Genomic DNA, 21,746 nt, shown 5'->3' with positions numbered 1-21,746 from the left:
TATTTCCCCATTATGGTAATTACAGAGAGAGCCTGGTGACATCATGCTAATCAATGTGCTTGTTTCATGATGCAGGGGATCTCTGACCCAAATGCAGACACCTGTGACACCATGATGGCCTCACTTAGAACCTTTATGGTTGTGACAAAGGGATGATAACAGTAATCACCATTAACATACATTTCTGAAGCAAAGGGGTGGGTGTGGGGTGGGGTGGAACTCCATAATATTCATGCGTCCATCTCTATGGAGACATTCAAAGTGGTCAGAGGCTGAAAAACCACAACCATCATTCTCTGAAGTAAAGACTGCTTTTCGGAGAGGCTGCTAGCAATACACGAATATGGGCAGGAAGAATTTTTTTAACTTTATTTTATTCAATCATTGTGCATTGTACAATGAGCTTATAGTCAACAAATACAATAACAGTCAACTATTCAAACAAAAATTATAAAAAGAAACTGTTCCCATTCTTATTTTAATTACAGAATTTTTATACTGTTTGTTTTACACTTTGAATTGTTTTAGTTTTTGTGAACCGTCCAGGGAGCTTCGGCTACTGGGTGGTATAAAAATGCAAATAATAATAATAATAATAATAATAATATAGAATGTCCTTACAGCACCAATAATTTAATTAGATCCCCCCAGAATGATGTTTTGGATGTCAGAGGCTTATAGGCCACCATCACTTTGTTGATAAACGCAAGGAAGGGAAACCAGATTTCCATGAAGTGGTTGTGTTTGGCTGACCCTTTCAGAACTCTGTTATGGTGAGTTAAGGCTCATCTACACCAAGCAGGATATTACACTATAAAAGTGGTATGAAAGCGGTATATAAAGGGCAGGAGCCACACTACTGCTTTATAGTGGTACTGAAGTGCACTGACAACTGTTGGGGCCCATAACACATCTACACCAAGCAGGATATAACACTATGAAAGTGGTATGAAAGCGGTATATGATATGATTCAATGGACCCCAACAGTTGTCAGTGTACTTCAGTACCATTATAAAGCAGTAGTGTAGATCCTGCAGTGCACTTCAATACCGCTATAAAGCAGTAGTGTGGCTCCTGCCTTTTATATACCTCTTTCATACCTCTTTCATAGCTGGATGTCCTGCTTGGTGTAGATGAGCCCTTAGTCTCTCTGAAAGTGCAGTTTTCCAAATACTGGTGAATCACCCCTGCATTGTGCAACAGGCACCTGTTTTCCAATGTTGTATTACTTCTAGGCACGTTGCTAGCAACAAAAACAGGATTACCTCACAGTGTGGCAAATTGCCTCTTACGTTATCTATTAGAGATAACAGTGCTAAGAGGGGTTCTGGCACAATGATGCAACTAACAATATCTGAAATCACCCCAAATACTCCAAACCAGAAGTGTTGAACCTGGGGACAGTCCCACCACATATGGATCAGTGTCCCAGCATTCCCAAACCCCCTCCAGCAAAGTGGCGACAGGGAAGGGTTCAACTGATGAAGTCTGGCTGAAGTGAAGTGTCATCTGTAAATTGTTTTAATTGTTGACTCTTTCAAATTAGCGGAGATAGTCTTAAAAAGTAGTTTGGTCCAAAGTTTGATCCAATTGTCTATTTGGCAATGCAGATCAGTTTCCTAGACTCTCTTTAAACTTTGCGTGTCACCCGTTGTTGCTTCCAAAAGTATGATAAATGATAGATAAGAGTCCTTTCGTGTTCTCTGTAGTTTGAAAACACAAAGATTCAAAGTTCGTTAATGACCTGGTTAATGCCATGTTTTTGGCCACCTTGTGAGTAAATACTTTAATTTGGAGTTTCTGCATCCACCCAGCTTGTGTTCCAACTAATACATCATTCAGTTTTGAAGTTGAAGTGGGTTGTCCTTTGTCAACAAGATCCCTCAGTCTATAAAGTCCTCTAGCTTCCCATTCCCTGTATTGTCCATATTTGTCCCATTGACAAAATACCAGGTGGTCCAGGAATGGGAGAAGAGGAGAGGGAAATGGAGCAAGCTTTGTCACCCATTGCTTCAAACTGAAAAGGTAGCCTGGGTAAATGACTTGGTTATGTGTGCCAGGTTTGATGGCCTAATAGGAAGGAAAACTTTTCCCTGTAACAATGGAATTGTTTGTACATTTTCCATTTGTATCCAGTGGATATCTGACATGTTGTTAATAAAGTGGAGTAATTGAGAGAGTTGGGCAGCATGATAATAAAGCTTCAAGTTGGGAAATTCCATGTCCCCATTTTTGGTATTCCTGTAAAGAGCTAGCTTATGAAGCCTAGCTTTTTTCCCCTCTATGAGCAAAAGCTTCAAGTAGTCTTTGACACCTCTTAAGCAATTCTTCTGAAACCTGGACAGGGAGAGTCCGAAAGAGGTGTTGAGTAAAATTTTACATACAGAGGGTTAAAATGATTGCAAATGGTTAAAAACTTTGTAATCATGTTTCTGGACTTGGCAAGATTGCAGCTGGAGCATGGAGGACATGGCCTACATGTCAGAGGATAATTGGATAATTGGACAATTAAGTATGTTGCAATACTAGTGGTGAAATGTATTTAAGATGCACAGTGTTTAATGGCATCTTGTTAGGCTTAGGCTTAGGCAGTTTATATTTAGGTGATTAGGTGTTTGGAGATCCGTGTTGATGATGATTATAATGACCATGCGTGTAATGAAAGTTTATACTAAACTGATAAGAAAGCCTCAGTAAAATAACTTAAGGACTGTAAGTAAGTAAGGACTGTGAGTATTATTTATTCACCTCAACAAGTCTCTCAAGGTAAAGTGCAAGGACTTTGCAGCCAAAATTTTCGTTGCGTGCTATGCACTTTATTCTTATCATTCGGTTAAGAGGAACAGGGATTTGGGTAGAATCATTATTTTTAGTGTGGCAGTTCTGCCCAGCCAGGAAAGATTTAATTTGCTCCAGGTATGGAGGTCCTGTCTGAATTCCCATATCAAGGGGGCATAATTTCTTTTTCTCAGTTGGGCAGGAAGATTTTTACGGAGTGGCATGAGGAAAGCTGCTCCACACATCTGGTGTGTGCTTTAGTCATTGGCAGCGAAGAAGAAGAAGAAGAAGAAGAAGAAGAAGAAGAAGAAGAAGAAGAAGAAGAAGAAGAAGATTCTCTAGTCTCTAGTCCATGTGCTGACTTGAACAAACTATGGAATGCTTCTGTGCAAACATGAACATTTGAACCCCAAACAGATCCTCTGAGAACTTTATGGACATTTTACTCCCTCCTTTCAGCGCCTCCTGAAAACATCTTTATTCCAAGAAGCCTTTCTCTAGCATGCAGCCTTGGATTACTGTTATTGCTTCTTTTAAATTTTGTTTTAACTGTTTTTATTCTGTTTTTATTTTTATTTTACATTGTACACCGCTCCGAAATTTTTCAATGGGGAGCGGTATATAAATATTCTAAATAAATAAATAAATAAATAAAAAGGACACCATGCTAAGGAACATTTTGAATACACATTGCAATTTGGCCGTGGCCATATAAAAGCTGTTATATATGAGAAACCCATTGAATGCTAAACATACCCTCCAGCTATGTCCCAGGGCACACCTCATAATGCACTCTGTACACCCAGACCTTACTGTACAAATACACCTGCTCCAAGCTCTCAGGTAGGAACACAAGCCTAAACAAGATATGCCAGCTACTACTCCTAAATTAAACCAATGTGATAAAAGGAATATTGATACATGCAGGCTGATCCCCAGGGAAGATCTGATACACCACAAGTCTAGCATGTACCATAACAGAAACATCTCAATTGATGACTTAGAGCTCCCAGCTAAAATGCCTTTGATTCATCTTAAGTGATCCCCAGAAGGACAATTCTTTTGAGCTGGTCCGGGGTGTGTGTGTTCGGGGAGGGATATGCAGGAGCGCAGACACGCAGCAACACATGGGGGGATATGAACTGTATGGAATATGCACTCCTGCGCAGAGATATGCTTGTATTAAAAAAAAAAACCTCGGTGGTAGAACATACTGATACCCATGCATATGCCCCTCACAGGTAATTGGCTGTTTGCTGAGCCCGGAACTCATGGCAAACAGTAACAACCTCGCAAAAGGGGGGAGGCACACCGTGAACGTTCTTTGGAATGGATACAAGAGAGATGGAAAAACTGTGACAAAAGCAGTCAGGGATATTCCCATAAAACTGAGAGGTGGAGCCAAGATCACCGCAGGAGCAGGTGAACGTCATGTGGCCTGTTAGTGATGTCTACGATACAATCCTGCAATAACGGCTGGTGTAGACTCCCCCTATGTGTCTGCTATCAAGTCTACCACAATGCCAAATAAATAATCTGACCTGAATTCCCTCCAGGCTTCAGTGGCATATCTGACCAACTGGATAGTCCTCCCTGTATAAGTGTAAAAAGGCCCATCTCAGATGCAGGAAATGGAAAAATACACAAATCACTGGGAAACCAAGGGGATATCTCTTTTCCCTGGAGAAGTGTGTGTGATGTGTGTGTTTATATGGAAGGACACAATCCAATAAAAATTACTGGCTGGGGCATTCTGTCGGACTTTTTCTGTCTAAATATGCAGATAGGATTGCACCTTCAGTTAGTATTGATACATACTTCTTTAACCCCAGTTATAAAAACAGACATTTTGACTACTATCAAGTCATTTCCATTGGAGGTCACTTAAGCACCTTTAGATTGTTCTTCTAGAAACTTACTTAGTAATAAGCGCCACTAAAATGAATGAGCCATCTGAATAGAATGGCTACATTTGGGCTGTGTAACAATATGAAAGAACTGCTGAATGGATAGTGCTTCCTGGGAGGAACCAGAAAGGCATTAGGGCAACCCCCACTTCTTCTGCCCTGAAGAGAGAAAGGCCACAACTTGAGAGAGATTTCTAGGTATATATGCACACACATGGTTGGGGGAGGGAATTATAAACAGGTCAGAGAGAAATGAAATGCAGAAAGTACAGGCAGTGATAATTATATTATTAACAGTGGCCATTCACAAAATGCTTGATGGTGATAGCACAAGACATCCTGGCATTGGTGAGCTAATCAATACATATAGTGTTTTTTTTTTAATAAAGTATCCTGATTTAAGCCACAGGGGATAAAAGTCAACCTCTTGATGAATTGTAATCCAGCATTTTCACATTGCAGATGCCCTTTCAAGTTCCCAAATGGCCACTTTAAGATCAGTGTGCCCTGTGTCTCTTCCCAGTTTTTGAATATTCACATTTCTGATGTCAGATTTGACATCTTTTGCATAAGCTCGTCTGGCCTATGTAGAATATGAAAGGGTATTGCAGATGAAGGCATTGCAAGATGAGCAGGTAAATTATGGGTGACGTTATCATATCCTATGATCATGTTGCCACATGGGAAAGGAATTAGCATCTGAGCTGCCTGGCTAAGCTGCACTACTTGCTTATAGCTGTGCACTTGTGGCACAGAAAAAATGCTATGTCGCGAGTGTGTGTGTGTGTGTGTGTGTGTGTGTGTGTGACACTAACCTGTTAAGATGTGAAGGAGCAGGAAACAAAGCCCCCCCCACCCCCCACCCCCCACCCCAGCCTCTTACTGATAATATAATTGTGCTTTACAAATACAAACTACTTCCTTGCGTCTGGGTAGCTCAAAAGGAAGGATGCTCTCAATTCCCAGCAGCCCTGCCTAAAGCACAGAATAGGGCTAAGCCCCTTAACAGTGCAGTGGAGGCTGGTGGCTCCGATTTCGGTGGGGCTGTGAATCCATCCTGGGTTTCACGAGGTGCTATCCAAGGTGCTGAACCCTAATCCTTAAAAAATGTTCTGCACCTTGGTTAGCTCCTTTAGAGTTCTGGCAGGTTCTGACTGAAACCCAGGCTGGATTCACAGCCTCACCGAAATCGGAGCCACCAGCCTCCACTGCAACGGTCTTTCTACGGGAGGGAGCAAAAGGGAAAGGGCCGTTCTCCCACTCGGCGCTCCCCCAACCGTCCTCAGCGCTGTCAGTCTCTCAGCCAATCACCGTTCACGAGTTCTAGTCCTCCTGTTTTCATTAGCCCGGGAGCGCAAGAAGAACCGAAGGGCGTTCTCCAATGGGAACTTAGTTCTGCGCCGCGCGCGCTCCGAGGAGCGACTCGAGGCTCTGGTTGGCCGGAGCTAGTGACTCTGGGAAGATGGCGGCGGCGGCGGCGACAGTCGGGGCCGGTTTTGCGAGTGCGGATTTCTCCGACCTGCGAGAAATTAAGAAGCAGCTGCTGGACGTGGCGGAGCGGAGCCGAGAACGCGGCCTGCAGCATAGTGGGAAATGGTGAGGCTGGGTTGGCGCGAAGTGGGGCCCTGCGGCTGGGACCCTTGCAGAGTGGGTGCTCGCTGAGGGGTTGTGTACGGTCGTGAGGAATGGGCTATGCGGCTTGGGGTAGGATCTACACTACTGCTTTAAAACTGGCAACCTCTGTAACCCGTAGCTGTAAAACCTTTTGGCAGCTTGTATCGGGCGCCCTAAGTAACAGAGGTGATAGTCCAGAATGTTACATTCCAGCTAGTATCTGGGAAAACCACTTTCGTACTGTTTTTAGTGACAGCAGTGATACATTACCCCACCCCTATCTATCTTCCGCTGCCCCGGAATGGCCCCCAGTTGACTCTGCCACTGTGGAAGACTTAATCCTTCAGCTTAAGCCTGGTAAGGCTCCCGGCCCTGATGGTATACCATCGGAGCTGATTCAAAGTAACATCAGCTGGTGGCCCCCCTTGTTGGCCTCTTTATTCTCTTTAATTAACCAATCAGGCATTATTCCTGCTGTTTGGCTGAAAGCTTTTATAATTCCAATATATAAAAAAGGCCGCAAAGATGATCCATCTAATTACCGCCCTATTAGTTTGTTATCGATAGTGGGGAAGATCTATGCCAGTTATTTAGGCCTCAAACTAAAGGCATGGACCATTGAGCATGACATACTGGGTGTTGAGCAGATCGGTTTTAAACCCGGCTGCTCAACCCTTGACCACTGTCTGGTCTTGACTCACCTGGCCCACAAATATTCTGCCCCTAAAGGCGGCAAACTTTTTGCAGCCTTCATTGATTTAAAATCGGCTTTTGATTCTATATCACGCCCGCGTCTGTGGAACAAATTGGAACAGCTTTCTATGGATAAGAGACTCCTGTTTTTGATTCAATCTCTTTACTATAACACCACTGCTCAGGTTCGGTGCAGCCCATTAGGTCACTACACAAAAGAGATTGCTGCTTCATGTGGGGTTAGACAAGGCTGTGTGCTCGCACCTCTATTATTTAATCTGTATTTGTCAGACCTCCCCCACGTATTGGAGCCCTTCCCGTCCCACCCACCTAAAGTTTCTCTGCTTCTGTATGCAGACGATGCAGTTCTGATCTCTCAGACTAGGGTGGGCCTCAAGAGATTGCTGTGCGGCTTTGTAAACTATTGCTCAGAAAACTTTCTTTCTATTAATTATACTAAATCTAAGGTTTTGGTGTTTTCCAAATGCAAGGTTAGATTTTCTTGGGCCATGGAGAACTCCACGATTGAGCAAGTGGGCTCCTATAAATACTTGGGTATATGGTTCCATGAAACCATCTCTTGGAAAGAACAGGGAAAACTCTCTAAGACTAAAGCTGAACGACACCTAGGTGCAATTACTCGCTTCTTTTTTACAAGGGGCGGGCAATTCATTCCGGCAGCTGTCCAGGTTTTCAAAGCCAAAATCATCCCTCAGATTTTATATGGGGCTCCAATTTGGTTCCCATGCTTTAAATCCTCCCTTGAGGGTATTCAGTCTTCTTTTCTTAGAATGTTATTTGGTGTTCCCAAGTGTGTTTCTGGAGCTGCTCTTAAACTAGAAGTTGGTCTGAATTCTGTTAATTGCCTGGCCTGGATTCATGTTATCCATTTTTGGCTTCGCTGTAACATGGCACCCCCATCTAATTCTCTAGTATCTAAGATTCTGTTAGACCATTTTGAATCCCCTTGGGCAAAGGCCATGACTAGTAAAATCAAGTCAGTAGGCCTATCCCCACAAAAGCTACTATCAAGGGATTTAGCTAGTGCCAAATCAGTAGTGAAACAGAGACTGCTTGATATAGATATGCAAGTCCTTCAGAGTGCTGCACGGGGCCCATGCTCCCCCCTGTCCCTAGGACTACCAGCCTCCTTTTGTAAAGATGGGATGCCTTATCTACGCTGGTTGTCTATTCCTAAATACAGGAGAGCATTCTCATTAGCCAGACTTAATGTTCTTCCCTCCAAACTTTTGGAGGGCAGATTTAATAAAATTCCAGTGCTCAACAGATGCTGCCCCTGCAACAATAGTGAAGTGGAAACTGTATCTCATGTTTTACTGTTTTGCAGATTTTATCTAGGGGCTAGAAATGATCTTCTAAACCCTATTTTACAATTTTATCCTGGTCACCCAACTGAATTCTTAACGTCTCTTTTACTTTGTAATATAGACAAATCAACCACTGAGCAAGTGGCCAAGTTTTTGAACCTGGCCATTTCTTTTAGATCTTCTATGATCGCCTGACTTTTAATAGTTAATAGTTAATGGTATGTTCAGTTTGCTGTATGTAAAATTTTTATCTGCTGGAATGGTCTATTGACCACAATAAACTGTTGTTGTTGTACTGCTTTAAAACGGTTTATAACAGGAGTGACAACTGTTGGGGCCCAGGACACACTGCATATACAGTTTTCAAAATCCTGCTTGGTGTAGATCTAGCCATATGAACAGTTAAAGGGACACAGAGAGATGTTAGTTTGTAAGGGTTGCATAATGTTAGCATCACGGATTTGTGCACAATGTGATCTTTAAAGTGCCAGTTATATTAGAATGCAGCCTGCCTGCAATGTGAGGATGTACAGCATGGGGAGTCTCTACATGTGTGTATGTAGTGTCTGATGCAGCATGGCACTTCTTACGTTCTTAATAAGTTATTGTGTGCCAGTTTGCATACAGGCAGTGTTTTCTCTGATGCAGTGGACTTTCTTGTTGCAGGGCCTCAGAGCTGGCTTTTGCCCTGGACCCTCTGCCCTTGAATGAGCTGCCTCCTGCACCCGCACTCACAGAGGTATGGACAGGAGGAATTATCTCCGTAACACTCAGAAATCAGAGGAGGTTGCCAAAACACACAACCACAGCTTTGCAAATCAGTTTGTAAGGCTCAATACTAGGGTGCTTCCAGATGAATTTTTTGTTGTGCCAAGGCTGTGGCTCATTCATGGAATTTTACAGAGGTCTAGATGACAATGTCTCTGACTTGTAACCTTCCTGTGTTTTCTCACTGCTTCGAAAAATATGGAATAGTTGAACAATGCCTTCTAATTGGTACTGCTAGGAATCCGCCCCCCACTCCCGGACTCTGTTCTCAATAACATAAGAGTAAGTCTCATTGAACTCAATGTAGAGGATTGCAATGCCCAACTCTAATCTACTGCAGACTTATTTAGGGAAGGATGAGGCACGTGAACATTTAGGTTATAATGTATTTATATGCATATTTATTTAATGCTGAATTATTTGCATTTGAGTTGTGGTGAAGGGCTCTGAGTCAAGCCTGACATTAAAGGATCCCAGCAGTGGTGGGGGTGAGTAGTCAAGTAACCTGTTTTTGTGCAAGCAATTTTCTCTCTTAGACCTTTCTTCTTTGCCTAAATAGGCTTAATCCCTTCCTTTTCCTTTGTTCTCTTATCCCTGAGGCTTAAAATGCCATAAAACTGAGCTAGATTTCTGTTAACTATTCTCAGAGAAGGTCAAATCTTTAGGTGTTGGTTACTTGTGACCCTTGAGATTTTTGCTTTACAACTCCCAGGTCCTCCATCATTGGCTATGCTGACTAAGGATGATGGTTATAGGCCAAAACATCTGGAGAGCCACAAGTTGCCCACCCCTTTATTAGAAAATGGGGTTTTGTCTGACACAATTTGAGAATTTCTGTTCTCAACCCAGCACTTTAATTTTCAGTGTTGTATATTGAAATCCTGATGTTCAAGAAGAGGATTTCTCTTCTTTTTCTGAAGCTTTTCTTGCCTAAAGAAGAATTGTCTCAGAAATTAATTACATTGGAATTCAACATTCTTTTCCCCTTTTTCCTAGGAAGATGCCCGTGATTTGGATGCTTACACCCTTGCTAAATCTTACTTTGATCTGAAAGAATATGACAGGGCTGCTTACTTTCTCCGGGGCTGCAAGAGCCAGAAGGCTTATTTCCTGTATATGTACTCCAGATATCTGGTGAGCCAATAGGATGAAGCAACCTTTTTTTCTTGCTTAATTTTTGTGAACCGCCCAGAGAGCCTCTGCTATGGAGCAGTATAGAAATATAATAAATTAAATAAAGTGATTTGGGGTTTGTTTGTTCGTTTTGTCATAAAACATCCTGCAGAATCTAAAAAAAGAGAGATTTATTTCTTCCTTTCTGCATTTAGAAGGATTAGTGATATGAATATGTGAACACAGCATGATATGAAATTGCTTGTTCTTAAAATTAGTTTTTGTTTGTTTGCAGTCAGGTGAAAAAAAGAAGGACGACGAAACAGTGGATAGTCTGGGTAAGAGAACCCAAAACAAATCTACCTTCAGTTTGGTTTTGACACTTGATTTGGAGTTTAGCAGGCTACAAGAAACTGCAAACAGATAATATCAAGCCGATTACTTTCCCCATCATTTATTTTTCTATATTTAAACTAGTTTAGCCTCTAGCAGTCACTCTGCAATTGAATTGTTTTAAATACATATACATCCCTCTATAATATCAAACCATTACTATAAAACCTAGTATTTATTATTATTATTATTATTATTTATTTATATAGCACCATCAATGTACATGGTGCTGTACAGATAACACAGTAAATAGCAAGACTTGTCATATTGGCTTGATCATTCTTCAGATCTAAGCCTGCAGTTCTTGGAGGCAGTAAATCAATGCTAGATGCACCTCCCAACATTTTTGTACAATGTAACAACAAAGTGAGACAGTATGTAGCTAGAAACAATGTAGCTATGTATCATCTTACTGGTTTTCTTCTATGATTTGGACTTCTTGATTCTTCTTGCGAGAGAGATTTTGAACGCCTGAAATCTTCAAACAAAGATTTGAAATGTAAAATACATTGGCTGTACCTACCAATGGGTATGATGTGAACTTATCACCTCAACCCCTGGTATTCTTCATGCATACAGGCTGGATGCAGAAATTACTGAATGGACTGGACGTCTGCGGTTTGGCATTCAGAAGATTGTCTTAGTTTAATTTAACTGTTTGTTCTGCTCTCATTCTATTGACTAAAGCCAGACTTTGATTTGGGAGAGATGATAAAACCTACTGAAAGCCAAATTTCTTTCTTTACAGGTCCTTTAGAGAAGGGACAGGTGAAGAATGAAGTTCTAAGGGAGTTACGGGTAGAGCTTAGCAAGAAACACAAAGCCCGAGAGCTGGATGGATTTGGCCTGTATCTGTAAGTGTCTAAGATAGGAATTGATACATGGTATAGGGAATAGTCATACGTTTGCATCCAAGTATGAAGCTGTGACTCTGAAAAGAGTAGGGATTTTTTATTATTTGTGTGCATGCTGTTCACCACACTGAGGGCCAGTTCACATATAAGGATAAGCCAGAATTGCTGTGAATGCCTACTTTTGGTAGCTTTTGGTGTGTCCTGGTTCAGGTTGTGCAATCATACCTGCTTAGTTTTCCTTGTCAGCAAGATTAGCTAAACGAATAGGCAACTTCCAGCACTGTTTTTTTATCATTATTTTTAGCATTACATTTGAACTGGCATTCCTGGCTTGTTATTCTAACAAACTGGAATCTGAAGCCAGGGTTTGTTCTTGACATCTAATTCCTGAATTGTTTGGGAGTGACATGCCAGGCATCGCAGTTTAAACATAATGCTAAATGGATCAGTGCTGGAGGTTTCCTGGTTTGTTTAGTCACTTCCGCTGGCGGGAGAACCAAAGTGGGAACTATTGGGCAGCATACACCATTATGGTGCTCATAAAAGATGAGCCAGAATTCTCAGCAGTTCTGTGTACTGTAATATGCAAACCTGGCCAGTTTGGGGCATGGTGGTGGCATAAACTGTTGCCCTTGTAGTGTTACTCTTTTTCTTTGCATCGCATTAGGTATGGAGTTGTGTTGCGAAAGCTGGACCTAGTGAAAGAGGCCATTGATGTGTTTGTTGAAGCTACCCATGTTTTGCCGTTGCACTGGGGGGCCTGGCTGGAGCTTTGTAACTTGATCACAGACAAAGAAATGGTAAGTTGTGGGATTTTCAAGCAGGGTGGTTGTGGCAATTTCAGGCCCAGTCCTTGCTTTCTCATATAGTTTTGTTCCATGAACAATTGACTGCTCTGGATTTGATACTGTATTTTGTTGTTTTCCTGATGCAGAAGCACTTCATTTTAGCTGGCAAATCTTAATAGTTGAATAGCACTTGGAGTTGTTCAGATTAATTCTTTCTGAAGATCCATTCAAGTGAGTGGGTGGAGAGAGTTGGTGCCACATTCTAGCCTTTCCTGCAGTTTTGGGGGGCTGCTATAGACTCTTTATCTAAGTGTGTCCCTCTTCTGTTTGGTGGTTGCTGCCAGCTGAAGTTCCTGTCCTTGCCAGATACCTGGATGAAGGAGTTCTTCCTGGCACACATCTACACGGAGCTGCAGCTGATAGAGGAGGCCTTGCAGAAGTATCAGAGTCTTATTGATGCTGGATTTTCCAAGAGCACCTATATTATCTCTCAGATTGCAGTGGCCTATCACAATATCCGAGGTAAGTGAGTCTTTCAGGCTTGGGCGATTTCCTGTTTTGTTCCCGACTGTGTTTATTGTAGCATCTGGGTTTTTCTTCAGATATTGATAAAGCTTTGTCCATCTTCAATGAACTAAGAAAACAAGACCCTTACAGGATCGAAAATATGGACACCTTCTCCAATCTGCTATATGTCAGGGTGAGTACTTTTTTTCTTAATCATTTCCTTCTAAAATGCATCATATCCACCCTGTTACTGGCAATCCTACAGTGTGTGGCCAGGATCTGTCTGTCTAAATCTCTAGAACATTGAATACATGAGAAATACTAATAGCATAATCTTAAGCATATTTTCCTCAAAAATCAGTCCCATTGAATTCAATGGGACTTTTCCCCTGGTATAGGTGTGCTTATGATTGCACCTTAAAACACATGGACATAAGGATGGGCGGAAACTGCTCTATCTTAGCCAGTCCAGTAAGAAAATGTCCATAATGAAGTAACAGTTTAACAAAGAGAGAGTACAGGGGCAAACAGAACCATTCAACATTTACTATATGGAGAGGTCGACTAAGCTGCCTGGAACTAGCTTGTTATGTCACTGGATGTTGAAAGAAATTGCCAGAAGTGTGTGATAACATATATTGCTAATGACTTGCTAACATCCCACAGCACAGTACTATGTTGTCACCATTTTTCTGGAGGAGTAAGTAATAACATTGAATAGCTTATTTCTAGTAATAGATTTTAAGAGATCAAATAGTGGTTTTTATTGTAATGTTTGTTTGATGCTTGTGTCCCTGTTGGCTTGATCATCCAGAGGCAGCAAAGGTGTATCACTAGACTTCATATTGGTGGCACTTTTGAAGGGTTTGTGGGTCAGATCCAGAGTCTAAACTAACAAAATACAGATTTGTGTTTCTTATTGGGATATGTTTCTAATTCTGCAGCTTTTCCCTCCCATTCTTGTCCTCATGCTTATCACCTTCCTTGATCACACTAGGGTATGAAGCCTGAATTGAGCTATTTGGCTCATAACCTATGTGAGATAGACAAGTACCGTGTTGAGACGTGCTGCGTAATAGGTGAGAGACCTTCCTTCTTGCTTGCCTTAAGAGAGGTTGGAGGGAGTTGTTTGATCGTTTTTCACAGGAGATACTCCCCGGTCTTGGGTTACCTTTTGTTCACTGACCATTTTTCCTTTTCCTTAGGGAATTACTATAGTTTGCGCTCTCAGCATGAGAAAGCAGCACTCTACTTCCAAAGAGCATTGAAGCTGAATCCTAGGTATCTTGGAGCATGGACCCTCATGGGGCATGAATACATGGAGATGAAAAACACCTCAGCAGCTATTCAGGCATACAGGTGTGTGCACAGATTCCTTCCAAAATGACGGTTTAGCTCTGGCTTTTTCTTAGTCGGTAGTGCTTTAAAAGATCCTTCTTCCATAGTTATTAATTCTCTCTCTCTCTCTCTCTCTCTCTCTCTCTCTCTCTCTCTCTCTCTCTCTCTCTCACACACACACACACACACACACACACACACACACACACACACATATCACCACCACCACCACCACCACCTTCTGCTTGTGCCTTTCCAATGTTTTTTACCAAAGCAAATTGTTATGATCCTTTAGAAGTGTGTCTCATCTGTTTGTCCCACATATCTTTATGCTGTCAAATTATTCCTATATCTTCCTCCCCTCTGATAGACATGCCATAGAAGTGAATAAAAGAGACTACAGAGCATGGTATGGACTGGGTCAAACCTATGAAATCCTCAAGATGCCATTTTACTGCCTCTATTATTATCGACGAGCCCATCAACTCAGGTAAAACTACCATCCTAGAATAGGTATCCCTGTTGCTGCATCTAATTATTTTACTAGCTGTCATTATCAGTGGGTAGAGTTATATTCCTATAAATTAATTAGGGTGCAATCCTGTGCCTGTTTAGACAGAAAAAGACCTTTTTTTCTGTCTTTCTGTCTGTCAGTTAATTACATTTCTATACTGCTCAGTAGCTGAAGCTCTGTGGACGCTTCACAGCAATTAAAACCACAACATGCATAATAAAAAAATATATAAAATTTTAAAGTTTAAAACTACAGTATAGAAACACAAACCAAAATAAAACCTAGCAGCAATGCAGAGATTTAAAATATAGTAACAGATTTAAAACAACAAAGCAATATATTGTGCACTGGAAAGTGAACAATATAGGTGCCAGGCGAGCCTCTCCAGGACGTTTATTCAAAAACCAGGGTGCCACAGCAGCAAAGGCCCTCTTTTTGGTAATCACCTGCCTCACTTTCTTTGACAGATGCTCCTGGAGAAGAATCGCTGAAGGTGATCTTAGGGTCCAGCCAGGTATAGAATCATAGAATAGCAGAGTTGGAAGGGGCCTACAAGGCCATTGAGTCCAACCCCCTGCTCAATGCAGGAATCCACCCTAAAGCATCCCTGACAGATGCTTGTCCAGCTGCCTCTTGAATGCCTCTAGTGTGGGAGAGGCCACAACCTCCCTAGGTAACTGGTTCCATTGTCGTACTGCTCTAACAGTCAGGAAGTTTTTCCTGATGTCCAGGCGGAATCTGGCTTCCTGTAACTTGAGCCCGTTATTCCGTGTCCTACACTCTGGGATGATCTTTAGATATGATTCTTCGGATAACCTGGCCCCAAGCTGTTTAGGACTTTGGGTGTTAATACCAGCACTCTAAAGTCCATTCTAGTTGGGGAATGCTGTGAGTTGTGGGACTTTTTTCTGTCTAAACATGTGTTGGATTGTGCCCTTAAGCTATTTGTTTGTAGTCATTCATTTTAAAAAATAGTGCATTGCCATGGCTGCCCACAAATGATGACATCTTTTCTTTCACTGCAGTCTACGGTGGATTTCCCACAGATAGAGGATTACAACTGTCATTTTAAAAAGAATCTGGTCATGATAGTGGCAAAAATGCAATGAGACATTGACACTTCATATAGCTCCCTCCTTGTTGCTACCAGAACCTGCCCTCCCTCTAGTTCAGAGGGAAAAATCAAAATTTAAAGTAAAGTTTTGAAAGTAGAACAGATTATTCTAATATCAGAACATAGGACCAAAGTGTCAAATTTTGGACTCTTATTTTGGTGTATTGTTGGATTCATGGGTGAGACTTAGTGTTCAGTGGGTGTAAGACGGCTTTTGAATTCTGAGTGAGTTGGGTGTTCTTGTCAGCTAGCTGACTGTCTTGCATTTTTCACAGACCGAATGATTCCCGTATGTTGGTTGCACTTGGAGAATGTTATGAGAAATTAAATCAGCTAGAAGAAGCCAAAAAGGTATGTGGAGGCTCAGAGTTGCAGTGAAGGGGCATCTAGGCTAGCAGCATGAGTCAGATAAAGGAATTACAAGTGTTTCAGCAAGATTGTTATGTCAAAAACTTTTAAAGTTGGTTCTTTCCATGCATCATATTTTGAGAACAGACTGGTGAATGTACTTTATATGGTTGGGCGCTAGGTATTGGGGAAGGATACCAGATGTCATGTTTCCCATTCACACATTCCGGCAAACTGACATGTGACACCCACATCAGTGAGACTTCTTTTATTGGGGGAAATCTCACAGTGAAAAGCTTAATGGTTACACACTTCAGAAATACTTAAAACTGATTGATGCCCAGAAAGCTTTAGGTTCCAAGATAATGTACAGACAAAATACTACTCTCTACAATAACAACCTGGTTTCCCCAGTTGCCATCTCAACAGTTCCAAAAATGGGTTCCAAACCTGACCAAGGGAGAGGAAAGATTCCTGATATGAGCCTTCAGGCAATCACAATGGGAGAATTCTATCCCAAGGGAGCTAATTCAAACGCAGCCGCATGTTGGTAACTCAGGAAACATGGCCAAAGCCTTAGCAAGATCATGGGGTGGGTAAAAATTGCAGGCACAAGAAGTCCCATGCTGCTGCTTTAACACAGGGAACTCCCCGCCACCCGAGTCCGCAGAGAAAAGTCCAACAATAAAAATCAACCCCAGTCTACCCTTACACTGAGTGGTTGATGAACAAACACACACAGTCTACAACAAACAAGAGTTCAAGTCTATGAAAAGCCTCACAGTACTTTTCATGGCACAATCCTTAGAAATCCAAAGTCCAAATAAGAGAGAGTCCATGTGCAGAGTGCTTTCAAAGTCTTAAACGGTGATGGATCCAAACAGGGATTTCAGGCCATGAGTGAAAAGAGGATTCTCACAAAGGCTCCTCACCTTTGCTCCAGCTTATAAAGGGAGGCCTCAAACCACCCAACAGACAGGGGCTCTGGCCTGTAAATCATGGCTGTGTCCAAACAGGGCAGCACTGCTCAGCCCACCAAGATGATGCCACAATCTGAGTGACTCCTTCAACGACAACCCCCATCTTTCTAAACACTCTTATCTGTTTCCCAGAGAAGTCTTACAGTCTCAACATTGAGACAAGGGTGGGTGGGTGGAACTACTCCCTTCCACTCTTTCTATGAGAAGTCTGGCAGAGATAAGCTTGCACAGATTCTAACATTCTAAACTGGTTCTAATTAAATTTAACTATAATTAAACCTATACCTGACACCAGAAACTGAGCATTTTCTGGAATGGAAAGGGTTTTTTTCTGTTTGTCCATTACAGGGAGCAATCTTTCAAATAGCTTTGTTGTTGTTTGCAGTCCTAAATCTGTTCCAAAAAGCAGACTGTTACTTAATGCTTGGACCTAGTTTTATTGGAATTACAACTCCTAAAAAAATCTTGCAGCTCTGATGTGCTTTGTCTTATTTGTCCACTTCTGCTGGAGGGGGAAGCAATTAATGGGCATGCATTTTACCCCTGATCCTGCACTATATACACTTCACATTCACTTGTCTCTTTTGTCTTGACAGTGTTATTGGCGAGCATATGCAGTAGGAGATGTGGAAAAAATGGCACTGGTGAAACTAGCAAAGTGAGTAATGGACAATGTTTTATTGCTTCTAATTACTTTCTCAATAGGTCATCAGTAATATCAACGAGGACATTTCTTAATGTTATGGAAGTGCCCCTTGGAAATGCTTGACTAGCAGATCCAAGCATTAAGGTTTTGTTTAATGGCTGTTTTGCCCTGTAAATGCAGTTCATGTGTGATATACTCTGTGGGCTAACTTCTGCCTGATAATACATTGTAATGTTTGGAAAGTACCATCAGCTCCATACTCAAGGCTTGCAGGGGATAATTGGTACTTCCTGCTCTTGTTGTCGCCTTAGTACCCTTCAGCCAAGGACATCTTTTTACTTTATTTGTTCTTTCCCAGGCTTCACGAGCAGTTGAATGAATCAGAGCAAGCTGCTCAGTGCTATATCAAATACATCCAAGATATCTATTCTTGTGGGGTGAGTCACTTCCATATGACTTTAGGGTTGAAAGAAAGGGATATACAGCCAAACCCTAAATGCTTTTGTCCTATTCTAGGAAATAGTGGAGCACCTGGAAGTGAGCACTGCCTTCCGCTACTTGGCTCAGTACTACTTCAAGTGTAAACTCTGGGATGAAGCCTCAGCCTGTGCCCAGAAATGTTGTGCGTTCAATGATGTGAGTAGCCAGTCCATCATCCTCAGACTCTGGCTGGGGTCTACTGCCTACTTCATACTTCTACCTGCAGTGGGGGGTTGCCTCCATCTTGATGTATGCAAACCCCATTCATATGTGGTTAGGGCAGAAGGTGATCTCCCCCAAGGTATTGCAGATAATGTATAAAAGTGGACTGACAAATATGCCACCTTAACTTGAGATAGTAAAAAAAAACCCACCCCAAAACAAACACCAGTGCCATTTTGAGAGCTCCTGGGTCAGAAATGGGTTTTTAGAAGTTTGATCCTTAATTTGTACTCTTAAGCAGTTTCTCAACTGAACACTTAAAACAACCCTAACAAATGAGAATCGTGGTAGTGATTGCTTGCCACTGCTCCAAATAGACCTCTTTCGTTGGTGAAATGTTACACTGCACAACAAGTTTGGCTAGAATTCCTGGTTGGCCTCTGCTCAGACACGCATGTAAGCTGTTTCTAGATACTGATCCAACTCGCATGGAATGACAACCCATGTGGGAACAAGCAAGCTAGTTGCTTCATGATTGCTCACCAATTCTGCTGTTTCTGGTTTACAAATCAACCCAGGAATGCCCTATTCCTGGGTTTGCTGCAGAGTCTAACCCCACCATTCTGTTGTTGAGGAAAGAAGAACTCAGAAGTTTAATAATTTGTAGCTGAGTTAAAATTCTAGGTTGTTTCTCTCAGTAACCCAGAGTTTTGTGTCCGTACAATGCAGCAAACAATCCAGAAATGGGTTCAAAGTAGTAACAAAGTAGAAGTGCCAAGTGGTCACAGGTCATCACGCTTGCATGCTCACTCCTGCTCAGCCCCAGGTACCCATGACTTAAAAAATGAAAGCTCTTTCTAATGTAGCTTGCTTTCTCCCCCAGACAAGAGAAGAAGGAAAGGCCCTCTTGCGGCAAATCTTACAGTTACGAAATCAAGGGGAGACATCGTCCACAGAGATTGCCACGCCCTTTTTACTTCCTTCTTCACTATCTGCGAACAACACTCCAACACGTCGTGTGTCACCACTGAACTTGTCTAATATTACACCTTAAACTGTGCCTGCCTCGCTAAGCTGGCCTATCTTGAAAGGTAATCCAGCTGGAACCTGGATTTTTCCTTTTAATAGTACCACTATAGGGAGGGTTCTGTATTCAGTGCTGCCTTCTTTGGAAGGCTGAACGTTTATAATTCATTCTTGGGGCTAGCTATCGTACCGCACCTGTCAAAGATGTTGGTTCAATTTATATATTGAGTGAGCTGACTCCACGCTAATCTTCATCCATTTTCTCTTCTTACTAGTACAATCTCAGTGTAAGAAAAGAACACGTCTTTCTATACAGCAACATTTTTGGAATTGATATTCTGCCCCTTTTCTCTTCACTGCATTCCTTTTTCCAGTGCGTCATAACATGAAGGTTGCCAGTGTGTTAATTAGAAAGCATCTTAGGAGGCTACTGATCCCATCCTTTTGCTTTTAACTTTGAGCAGCACAGCTGCCTTGGATTAAGATTTTGTTTTCATTGATGGTGTTATGCAAGCTAGTAACAGAGTGGTGATGAGACTATCATCTGTGTTTAAACCAACAGTGCTGTGTTGTCGCTGCTTTTCCATATCTACTGGCTCTAAGAACAACAATTACTTTTTGAAAGGAAAGGCAAAACACCTATTTGTTTTTTGTTGCTCAGGAATAAGGCAGAGCTATTCCTTAGGAGGAGCTCTTCTTCAGTTCTTTGAACTAGGAGCTAGTATGCTGTAAAGAGGTGTCCTAGTGGGATGCAGTTTAAACATTGAATATGAACTTGTAGCTTAAATTTATGGTTGTGATCAATTTTAGGTGTGATAAAGAACATCAACGGGCTAGCTTATGCCAATGATGTAAGAACTCAAGGGAAGCAGAATGAGGACTCATTTTTTTTGTTTAAGCAGGTAATACGATCAACCAGACTTAAATTCTACTTCCATCATTAAATTGTTTTTATCTGCACATCTCGTCACTTATTTCAGTAAAATGTAGAACAGTGGCTTCCCTTGTACAGCAGAGACGATGGGCGGCAGCGTTCATGTTTTGTAACTGATTTTTCTTACCCTTCCAACGGCATCAGGATGGTAGAAAGAGCCCTCTGAGGTAGGCTAATCAGTATGCATTAGCTCTTTAATGAGCTGCATACTTGAGCAGGTGTTTTGAGCCAGTTGTTGTGGCTTTATGTCCAACACTGTACCTACCCAATGTGCCTCAAGTGTTAGATGTATTCATCACTGAAGGCCAAAGGACATAATAGTTTGAAACAAGACAATTCGTGAATAACAATCGCAGAAGAAAAATTGTTTTCTAAAACACTGTCATGTTAATGTAATCAAAATGACAACATCCCAAACTTCTCTACCTGTATTCATTTTTGGCTGCTCCTTGCTGTAACGTTCATAGAGACTGATGCAAAACACAAACATCTTCTGTAAAAGGGTCATATCTCCATTTAGAATATCTTTCGCAGGTTGGAGAAATTGTAAATCAGGGCTGGATAATGTGTGGCCCTCCAGACATTTTGGCTTTCAACTCCCAGCAGCCATATCCAGCACACCCAATGGTTTGGGCTCATGTGAGTTGAAGCCTTCTAGACGTTTCAGCCTACAAATTGCCCAGTGCCTGTGGTAGACGTTTAGTGTGAGGGGTGCATGCAAGTCATACACTATTTTCTTAATTGGTGTCATCCTTTAGAAGGTAGTGTAATGTGCCCTTTACCATTTTGTAAAGGTAGTGCTGCAAATCTTGAGTTGATGACTGAACCAGCAGCTAATAAATTAACTCTCTTGGGTAATCTGGGAAATGTGTGTGTCAGATAAATGAAGTGATAGATTTGATGATGTATTAATTCTGATTATTAGTATCTTAAATTTGTGCTTAATTTCAGGTTTTGTTCTGCTCTTCATACTATAGTTAATTATAAATTCTCACTACTAACCAGGAGTAGTTCTAAACCAAGAATTGTTTGGAATAAGCTGACTATCCAGAAGTATATCCATGTTTTTAAATGAGCCAACAAGCTTCAGCCAGGTTTTGCAAGAGATAGAAATTTTCTTTCTTGGCTAGCCAAGTTCTAGAAAAATGCAAAATTATTTACATTAACAGTGCTTGGCTCCATAAATAATGTATAAGTTTAGCTTTAAATCAGTGGATCTATCATGGACCAAGCAAAGTGGGTGTATACCCTATAAGGTCTCAGCGTTCCATGCTTCAGGATACTTAAGGAAACTTAATTCCCTCTATATATCTACCAGGTTTGCTGGAGTAAATTGGTAGTAGTATTGGAGTAGAACAATCAGGGTTCAGAATAGAATGTGCCTGTGCAGTTAAAATAAGACTTATAGTGCTGGTTCACACATCACAACCAACTGTAAGTTAAACAACCCATAGTTAGTT

General features: G+C 41.6%; 1 protein-coding gene across 2 annotated transcripts; it reads left to right on the top strand.

The window, feature by feature from the left end:
* Positions 1-6,140: 6,140 nt before the first annotated feature.
* On the top strand, positions 6,141-21,129 carry CDC23 (cell division cycle 23). Of its 2 annotated transcripts, XM_063121016.1 has the most exons (16): positions 6,141-6,282; positions 8,988-9,060; positions 10,086-10,223; positions 10,498-10,540; positions 11,344-11,449; positions 12,117-12,249; positions 12,582-12,759; positions 12,840-12,937; positions 13,742-13,823; positions 13,950-14,103; positions 14,453-14,572; positions 15,986-16,061; positions 17,635-17,696; positions 18,043-18,121; positions 18,201-18,320; positions 19,210-21,129. In XM_063121016.1, the coding sequence occupies exons 1-16, from the start codon at positions 6,149-6,151 to the stop codon at positions 19,378-19,380; spliced, it is 1,767 nt and encodes a 588-aa protein (XP_062977086.1). In that variant the 5' UTR covers positions 6,141-6,148; the 3' UTR covers positions 19,381-21,129. The 2 variants fall into 2 exon arrangements, with proteins under 2 accessions (XP_062977086.1, XP_062977087.1); XM_063121017.1 differs by lacking the exon at positions 6,141-6,282 and having other exon boundaries at positions 8,995-9,060; positions 10,090-10,223.
* Positions 21,130-21,746: the final 617 nt, after the last annotated feature.

Source organism: Elgaria multicarinata, chromosome 3 (assembly GCF_023053635.1).
Source record: "Elgaria multicarinata webbii isolate HBS135686 ecotype San Diego chromosome 3, rElgMul1.1.pri, whole genome shotgun sequence".
In the NCBI taxonomy this organism is placed as follows: Eukaryota; Metazoa; Chordata; class Lepidosauria; order Squamata; family Anguidae; genus Elgaria; species Elgaria multicarinata.
Note: the sequence above shows the minus strand (reverse complement) of the source record. Positions and strands in the feature narration are given on the sequence as shown.

Bases quoted from the DNA above. Each gene is read 5' to 3' on its own strand.
- CDC23 (XM_063121016.1), top strand. From the start codon at position 6,149: ATGGCGGCGGCGGCGGCGACAGTCGGGGCCGGTTTTGCGAGTGCGGAT. The intron at 11,450-12,116 runs GTAAGTGTCTAA...GCATCGCATTAG, and splicing joins GATGGATTTGGCCTGTATCT to GTATGGAGTTGTGTTGCGAA. The intron at 14,104-14,452 runs GTGTGTGCACAG...CCCCTCTGATAG, and splicing joins GCAGCTATTCAGGCATACAG to ACATGCCATAGAAGTGAATA.